Consider the following 9845-nt stretch of genomic DNA (forward strand, 5'->3'; position numbering starts at 1 on the left):
GATCTAATGGGCCAGAGGCAATGACAATGGAAATAAAGGCAAAGGCAAACAAAGGGAGGAAGAAATCGAACCAAGCAACAACAAAGGCAACCAACGAGCAGTTGTCGAGATGGCCACAACAACAAACGGGAGGGGCCCAACACTGACGAGCCCCCCACACTCTCGAGTCCGTTAACAAACCGGCTCACGAACTTTCAAACTAAACCATGGTTCAATCAAACTCGGCTCGTTAACTCAAATAAACCTTATCTAGATCCAGATAGATTGAATCGAACTGAGCCAAACCGAGCCGTTCGCAAACAGGCTGTTCAATGCCACCCCTCTGATAACACCAATAAGTAAATGGGTTTTTTAATCCAAATCAGAGACGCCTTGAAAGTATTAACTATACAAGAGGATACAAGTCCCTGAAATCCCATATATATAAGCTAATATGGGTTAATATGCTTTTCTGTACCGGTGATAGACAACCCTTTATAGGCTTCATATCATCGGACAGAATCTGATATGTATCAACGATACACCCACTCCTAGCCTAAGCAATAAAATTGAACAATTAATACAGTGATTCTTGGAAAAAAAAACATCAAAGCAGGCAACAGTACAAGGTTTCTATTTCTCTGCTCTCTCCGAAATGGAGATCACAACCCTGAAACATGCCATGCAAATTCACGCGCAAATCATCAAGGCAGGAAATGACAGAAATCCCGACGAGCTGACCAAGGTCTTCTGTTTCTCTGCTCTCTCCACTTCCGGGAGCCACGCTTACGCCCGTTCCATCTTTGATTCCCTCCACACCCATAACACCTATTTCTTCAACACCTTAATCAGAGGCTATGCAAAAGAGTCGAGACCCAACACAGGCTCTCCTCTTCTTCATCACAATCCAACAACACGAGCAGACTGTTAAACCAGATAAATTCACTTACCCTTTTCTCTTCAATGCATGTAGCCGCCTGCGACCAAGCGATGAAGGGAAACAATTCCATGCACTTGTATGCAAATCGGGTCTTCACATGGACCGTTTTGTGCAGAATTCTCTCATCCACTTCTACTCCTGTTGCACAGAATTAGATTATGCCAAAAGAGTATTTGAAAGAATGTCCAACAGAGATGTGGTTTCATGGACTTCCATTATAGATGGCTATGTTGATTGTGACCATTCGATTGAGGCTTTACAACTGTTTGAGCAGATGCAGAACAAAAACATTGATCCCAATGATGCAACTGTCGTTGCTGTCCTTAGAGCTTGTGCAGATGTTGGTGCACTTAATTATGGAAAGAAAATACATGAATTTGCTAAACAAAACAAGCTTCTCTCGAAGACTAATGTCGTTACAGCTCTAATAGACATGTATCTAAATGTGGTTGTGTAGACAGTGCTTTACAGTTATTTGAAGAAACTGTTCATAAAGATGCTTATGTATGGACTGCCATTATTTCAGGGCTTGCAAGCCATGGGAAGTGTCAAGAGTTCATTGATCTGTTTCATCAAATGGAAATTCAAAAGATTACACCTGATGAGAGGACACTAACAGCAGTTTTATCCACCAGTAGAAATATGGGTTGGGTCGATCATGCATACAACGTTTTCAACAATATGGAGAACTCATGGTATAACACCCAACATTCAACACTATGGTTGCATCGTTGACTTACTAGCAAGAGCTGGACACCTTGGTGCAGCAGAGAGGTTCATCAAAAGGATGCCTATCAAACCAGAAGCAGTTCTGTGGAGAACTCTAGTCTGGACATGTAAAGTTCATGGGAATACAGATCAAGGTGAGCTGTTGATGAATCAGAATCTTCTACAGACAGATCCTACAGATACTGGGAACTATGTTCTTCTAGGTAATGTTTACGCCACAGCTGGAAAATGGAGGGAGAAGGCAAGAGTCAGAGAATTAATGACCAAGAGAAAAATTGAGAAATTGCCAGGATGTAGTAAGATTGAGGTGAATGGTACAATACATGAATTTATGGCAGGTGATTCCAGCCATCCTGAAGCAGAAAAAATTTACCGAAAAATGGGCTGAAGTAGAGGAAATATTGATAACTGAGGGGTACAGCCCAGTCCTCTCAGAGGCTTTACTCGATATTGATGATGAAGAGAAAGCTTGCCAACTAAGTCACCACAGTGAAAATTTAGCAGTTGCATTTGGACTCATAAACACCAAGCCCATGGAGAGAATTGTAGTTGTTAAGAATCTAAGATCTTGCAAAGACTGCCACTCTGCCATGAAATTTGTCTCAAAAATATATGGGAGAGATATAGTGATCAGGGACCGAATTCGGTTTCACCAATTCCAGAATGGGTTCTGCTCATGTGGGGATTACTGGTAACTGGAAGATTGCTTATTTGGTAGGATTATTATAGTCAGTGTGCACTGTAAAATCTCAACTGTAATGGCAATATCATCAGGAAAACTCTTTACGAAAAACATGACATTTGCCATAAAATGGTTCACTGTTACCTTTCCATTGATGAGAGTGATAGCCCTTGCAACGAAGAACATGACAATGGCAATGTTTCTTGAGCCAACTTAAGGGATTGAGTCAATTCTCTTATCTGGCATGCCATCATATACACTTCATTGGCTTGGTTCTTGGTCGCCCATTCCTCTTTTTTCCTGAATTGTCATGCTAATTATTAATTGTGATAAATGACACCAAGGAAACAAAGAATGACAAGAAAAGCTTGAGAAATCTGCTAAAATGTTTCTTACACACACACACACACACACACACATATATATATATATATATATCACATATTTAGATACTAAACAAAATGGTTGTGGCAAACTGAACAAATGGTTGACTAATGCCTAAGTGGTTTGCCATTATCCAAGCAAGCATGCATGTAAAGCAGCATAAGGGCCACTTGGATCAAGATTATGTGATCAAATTAAAGATTCAAGTACAGAGAAATATGTGCTTATCCAAATCAAAAACAGAAATATATATATCACCCATATCATTTTATGATACAAAGAAAAGCAAAAACAAAAAGTACAGACAAAGTTGACTGACCTTGATTCAGCTTCTGACAGTAGGCTACAATCAGTATACAGAACCTTGACTACTGGGAGCAGATTTATCTTAGGAACAGGTCCCTCTGCCCCACTTTTGGTATCCAAACAACAGCCAGTACAACACCAGGCCTTACAAGTTAAGAGGACAATCTGCAGCATGGGGGCTTTTGTTCCCAGATCTTTCACAATTGTACGAAATGATAATTCGTCTGTTGCACTGTCCAACAACCAGTCAACAAAGGCTCTTGGCAATGTGTGCCTCCTGTTCAATTTAGTAGAAGCAATGCATATATAAAATCTTCAGTAACAGCAATATTGGAAAACAATTTGCATTCAGTGATTTAGCGTGAGATAAAATCATAAATATCTTCTGTTGAAAAATAGCAAATCCAGTCAAGCATCTTACACAGACTTGAGTAATTCTGACCTGAATATATTCCCATCACTGTCAACTGACATGCAAGTAGAAATGCAGTGCTTAAACAAGCGAACTCCCCCATCTGCTGGTGTAAACCCATTTTTAGAGGAAGGATATGCCCCAAGGAGAGACGAACAATTGCTGCATACAAACTCAACCCATTCTATGTCATTCGAGAGGTTGAAGGTGTTAATCATAAACCCATTACCAAGAGGACCTCTCTTGAATGTTTTTTTATCTATTTCAAGCGCTATAATCTTCCTCAAAATTTCTTTATTTAAAGATGCACAAGGGTTGGTGCTCGCGGATCTTCCCTGGGAGAGATCAATGCAACAATCATGCTGATCCAAAGGTGTGTATGCTGGTGAAACTGGACATGTGGAAATACGGTCATTAGTGTTCTCATGTTCTGCAGTTGCTTCGGTTGCTTCAGTTGCTTCAGTTGCCATATTCACATGCTTATTTTTCTCCTCACAACATAAACTAGTCACTGTTTCACCAATTAGATTAGGTTCTTTTTCATCATATGCTGAAAATATGTTTCCAAGAAGGTCCTCCTTGCAAATAGTGATAGAAGCGTTGTCCAGTAGGCATGTGCCCTCAGTACAGCTATAAGAGTTAGCATATGCATATACCAGTTTCTCACTAATACCCCCAAAGGAACAGCAGCAAGACCCAAACCAGTTGTCAGCTGCCTCCCGCCAGTTCACTGATGGCATCTCCACAAAGTTTCTGCAGAGAAAAAAACAGAAAAAGTTACTTTAGACAAAAGATCAGCTCATCAAACTTATAAACAGTTAAAAATGTGGCTACGGAACCGGATTATGAAAGGCAATCGATATGCATGCAAAGAGTCACCAAAATTTGACAGTGTAAAAGTGCAGTACTTATTTACTTAGGTTTATTACTTTGGCTATATTGAGTTTCTTTATAAAACTAGTGGATGAAAGTTTCAGTTTTCTAGTATTACAAAAGATATGATCTTCTGATAGATATATTCTATTTACAAATAAGGATTTTAACAAGGCACTTGCACAACATTTGTGGTGATTGATCTAAATAAATAAATAAATAATGCACAATGCATGGTGATGCCTAAGAATTTATCAGATCATTGAAAGCATGGAGCCATTTAATTCCATCAACGGGTAGGATCTGAGAGTACGCATCCATCGGCAATAGTTATCATGTATTAGCCAAATCACTGGTTCTATGTTGGACTGTTGGACATCTTCTGGTATAGACTGTTACCACACTTTGTACTGGCCACATCACATCAGCTAACACATATCAGCTTTCGATTACCTGATGCAGTAACACCACTTTTTTACAATAAGCTCATCATTGTTTTGTACTACACTTCAAAGTGCTTGTGCAGCTACTTATGCATTTTCTTATGGATCTTTACAGTTAGGCTGGTATAATGAAAAGAGATGGCAGTTTGATATATTTGTTTTCCGTTAGGCAAGTTAGGGGTTGCATCGGTAACTATTAGGCAAATATCAATCTCAAAACTAGTGTAACAACACCACATATTGATGGATACTTAAGTAGGTACATAACATTTTATTATTTATATTCTATTGTGTAAATAAAGTTGTTTTTTAACATAAAAAAGTTATTATCTGAGCACAAGTGCACAAAGAAATAAGACAAGTAACCATACCAAGTCAGATGACAAAGGCCTCTTTCTCAATGCAATATGATTTATGAATGACATTGACTTTTCTCAACCCAAAGCCAATCTAAAGTTTTAAATACTTAATCCCATTACTATCTTACTTTCAAGTGAGTAAAACACAAGCTTCAAACCCAGTCAGTGAGATTGAAATCCTCAGAAGTCATCCCCCATTCCTCATCAGATAAAATCCAAATACGGTCAAATTTGGAACCATATGTAATCATCTCAGTTTTCACTGAAACAAAGACTGATTCTTTTTCTTTTCAGATCTTAGATGTAACTTATGTGCTCATTTTCTCACACACTTATTACTACCATTCACAATGAGAACAAGCAAAATTCAAAAGGCCACAAAATAGACTGAAAAAAGAAAAAGCAACAGATCACTAACAGAAATATGTCGGATTGGAGTTTCTCCATTATTAAAGCGAGACAGCAATGCCAAAATGGAACAAACGACAAAGAAGCTGGAAAGGTTGATAATACCTGAGAGGCTCTTTTGTCAACTTTTTAGAGCAACTCTTACAACAAAAATGTACACTGCCTTTGGAAGAGAGTCTCTTGAAATCTGCTAAAGAAAAATTGGGAGCAGATAAAATGTTGTGCAGAAAATGCATTTACTTTTTGCCGTCGTTGTCTTGCTTCAATATAATATAGACCAATGAAGGGGAAGAATATGCTAATTCATAGGAAAAAACATAAAATTAATAATAAGATTAGTAAAGATTACACTCTAAGCTTCTTAGAATGTAGAAATGTCTGAAATGCAGAAGTTGTAGTATCGAATCTTTATTTATAATGCCAACAAATTTGGCACAGTTGCAAATTTACTATTCCATCTGTCAGTGGATCATTTCAATTTTCCAGGTATAACCCATAAATGCAACCAAAATGGATTAGATACTCCATTGCTAACAAGTGAAGGGTTCCAACAATCAAGTGACATAATATGTACTACTCGGAACCTATAATTATGACTATTAACTTTGACTTTAAGGGATCTCAGACAATACATCAAGCAGACCTTTTTTTCTCACAGTAATGAGCAACTAAATTAATTTGTTGAATGACGATAACGTCTATCATAAGATTGCAACGGGCAGACCAAGAAATTCATCATTTGCACCCTTTGAGCCATTGCTTCATAGATGAGGATAGAGGGGGAGCCGGTGTTCACAATTCCATGGTCAAATAAAGTATGAAAAGGCACAGGGGGAGAGAGATGGATCACCTGAGTCTGATGAAAGTGGAGAGAGCAAAGCGGAATCCGATGTCTCCCTTTCTTGACAATAATCCTTGTTGCCCAAAATTAAAATGGAGTCAAAATCTGAAACAAGCGGATGATCGACCGGAAGAATCATAACGAGCTTAGCCTCAATATGATCCTCTGTAGCTCTGATTTCTACTGGGCATCCAGGATCAACCAAAACCCTAGGAACAGGAATCCTTAATAGAAAATCCACGGGACGATTATCAATTTCTTCGATCCAATTGACAAGAAGCAGAGATTGCTCCAAATTCAATGAGGATTTCAACTTACTGCATTGAAATAAAGGGTTTGTTTCTGCATCGAAGAGATACAAACGAAGAGTAGGGAGGTGAGCTAGGGTCTCCCACGTAAAACGCCACTGCCTAGGGCTCTTAAGAGAAGATACCATTTTCGTCGACTGCAAAAGGTGAAGTCCAGAGTTGGGAGAACCGCAGACAAGCTCTCCCGTATATTCAAATGTTTCCTTCTAGGGCTAGTGTCATCTGCATTTTGGGCGGGAAACTTTTCCTGGAAAGGGGGCCGGCTAGCCTGCTACTTCGGTCGACGAGCACATTCTACTCTCGTTCGGGCAGCCTGATTAATCACAAATAATTAATCACAAATATTATGCATGACTTGTAATTGCACCATCTAATACTATGTGTAGGGGTGAGCACACATCGGGTCGAGGATGGGTTTCCCAAATCTGAACCCAACCTTATCCTTGACCCATGGGGGGGTTAGTCTGCAATGAAGTGGAAATAAAGTGAAAAATTGAATTGAAGTGAGATGAATTGCTGCCACTTCAATTCATGTTTGGGTGTTAGTATAGACGAGTTCAAGTGGCTGGAAAACAGATTCCAGTGTTAGTGCCCTTAAATGAAAAATATGATATAAAAAAGAGAATAAGTAACATTTTATAATATACTTAAATAGAACATATACCTAAACATATAATTAACAAAAATAAATGTGGTTACTACACTTATAAGTGATTTAACGTGTAGAATTAGAATATATTAATATCCTAATTAATGAAAAATTATATTATATTACTTAATAATTATAATTTATTATAAATTAAAACAATAATTATGGTTTAATTAATTATAACAATTGGATAATTAAACCAATTAATGATTACAGTTTATTATAAATTAATATACTAATTACGTGTGAATAAAATAAATTATTTAAAATAAAAAAAATTAAAAATAACATAAGTGAATATAATAAATAAATAAATTATTCTGTAATAACATAAGATATAGTTTAACATTAAAACTCATTATTTTAATACAAATAAATAAATATATAATAAATAAATAAATATATTAATTTATCAATAACATAATATATATTTTAAATATTATTATTTAATAATATATTAACAAAAAATAAAGGTTTAATTAATTGGATAATTAAACCGAAGATGTTTAATTTTTCCTAACTTAGGAAAAATTAAATATCGTCTTCGTCTTCCTCTGCGGCGATCTTGGCAACGGCGACGGCAGCGGGCAACGACGATGGCGGCGGGCAACGGCGACGGAGGCGATGCTCCGACGGTGGGCCGAGAGGGAGAAAATAGGGAGGCCAAGAGAGAAGAGAAGCCAGGAGGCCGAGGGGCTCTGGCCTCCCGTGCTCTGCGACGGAGGTCGAGAGAGGGAGGAAGGAAGGCCGACGGGGGGGAGAGGCGGAAAGAGAGGGAGGCCGAAGGGCTCTGGCCTCCCGTGCTCTGCGACGGAGGTCGAGAGAGGGAGGAAGGAAGGCCGACGGGGGGGGGGGGGGGGGGGGGGGGGGGGGGGGGGGGCGGAAAGAGAGGGAGGCCGAGGGGCTCTGCGACAGAGCCTCCCGTGCTCTGCGACAGAGGTGGGGGCAGAGGGAGGACGGCCGACGGGGGTGGGGGCAGAGGGAGGAAAAAAAATCACGTAGGAGGGGGGGAAGAGAGGGAGGCCGAGGGGAAGAAGCAACACGCGTCGCGCGTGGAAAACAGATGATTTGCAAAATAGGTAGGAAACAGTTTTCCCCCGTTTTTGCCTGAGCGAATGAAATGGTGTTATCTCACTTCAATTCAAGTCATTCTAGACTAATGCCATAAATAGGATGAACTAAGTAATGCGGGGGTAATTCATTCCACTTCATTGTGGACTAACCCCCCCATAGGGTTAAATGTAAAATTCATCCCCTGGTTTTTTAGTCAGATCAGGTTTGGTTCCATGCAAAACCCGACTAGGTGCCCACCCCTAATTGTACGAATGCCATGATACTTTATTCACAAGACATGAAAGAGCCCTCAAGACATGTTTAAATGACTCATCGTTGATTTTTTTTGGCCAAGTATGATAAGGACATCAAACTATTCGTAACTATTTATGGTGCCTGTCAAATTTGTAAGTGTGAGACAACATCACAGGCCAGGCTCCTCCAACAATTGTCGATCAAGAACAAATTTACATAAGAGTATAACCTATTATTTGCAAGTCAATGGTTGAAAGGAGGTCATTATCCAATGTTTGAAGAAATTATCTATGTTGTTTTGTAGGTTCTTTATGGTTGTTTTCCTCTTACAACTGTGAGTTTATGGGGGGCATGACACATCACAAACTTGGAGGCAATGATAGAGATAAAGATAAAAGGTGATTGAATTAGAAACAAGACTCAAATTGTAGAGTTATAATCAACTATTGTCTCTGTTGTAATTCTATAAATAGTGTACACATGATCAATGATAATCACGACAATATTATTCTAAATTCTTATATTCTACATGGTATCAAAACTCCCAATCGATTAATCAAAACCAGTCAGTCATCACTGAAAATCATTTTAGGAAGCAGTCGCAGTCGGCACCGCTGCCCATACCTGGTACTTTTCTCTACCCCCTCTCTATCTCACTTTCCGTCGTCGTTGCACAATCTCACCCACGATAATCTCCAAAAAAAAGAAAAAAACCTTGCTACTGACCACACTCCTCTTTTTTCAAACTTCCCCAAGCAGTCACCGATGACCACCCTCACCGTCGACTCCCGTAGCCACACCCACACCTCATCGTACCCTAGCCAAAGCATTTGCTTTGAACCCTCTCCCGTTGTCATTGCCCCCTACCACCGCCCGTCGCCGTCGACTCCCACAACTTTGTCTTGGCAACCACTCTCGCAAGCGCAGCACAACCCCCCCCCCCTCTTTCCGCTTCCTCTTCTCTCGTCTCCGATTTCCCATCGAAATTGGTCCACCCCATTGCCGCTTGTTGTTGTCAAATCTGTAGGCAACCGTCCTCACCGGTGCTGCATAATGATAGAGATAAAGATCAAGATAAAAAGGTGATTGAATTAGAGACAGACTTAAAATGTAGAGTTGTAATCAATTATTATTTCTGTTTTAATTCTATAAAAAGTGTACACATGGTCAATGATAATCACGGTAATATTATTCTACATTCCTATATTCTACATAGTGTCAGAG

The 9845-nt window shown here is 39.3% G+C and overlaps 1 protein-coding gene across 4 annotated transcripts; it reads right to left on the reverse strand.

Moving 5' to 3' along the window:
* Positions 1-269: 269 nt before the first annotated feature.
* Positions 270-6974, reverse strand: LOC137936480 (uncharacterized). 4 transcript variants are annotated; one of them, XR_011109542.1, is made up of 7 exons: positions 6366-6974; positions 5621-5702; positions 3463-4185; positions 3034-3297; positions 2475-2630; positions 930-1057; positions 270-807 (listed from the first exon to the last, which is right to left on the reverse strand). XR_011109542.1 is itself a non-coding variant. In XM_068781189.1 (7 exons), the coding sequence occupies exons 1-7, from the start codon at positions 6677-6679 to the stop codon at positions 1042-1044; spliced, it is 1461 nt and encodes a 486-aa protein (XP_068637290.1). In that variant the 5' UTR covers positions 6680-6745; the 3' UTR covers positions 270-1041. The 4 variants fall into 4 exon arrangements, 2 of the variants coding, with proteins under 2 accessions (XP_068637290.1, XP_068637289.1); XR_011109543.1 differs by adding an exon at positions 1660-2401 and having other exon boundaries at positions 270-1057; XM_068781189.1 differs by having other exon boundaries at positions 270-1057; positions 6366-6580; positions 6675-6745.
* Between the last annotated feature and the right edge of the window lie 2871 nt (positions 6975-9845).

Source organism: Aristolochia californica, unplaced genomic scaffold (genome assembly GCF_029961685.1).
Source record: "Aristolochia californica isolate CCGP_79_NKW_82.1479 unplaced genomic scaffold, dmAriCali1.0.hap1 SCAF_7, whole genome shotgun sequence".
NCBI lineage: Eukaryota > Viridiplantae > Streptophyta > Magnoliopsida > Piperales > Aristolochiaceae > Aristolochia > Aristolochia californica.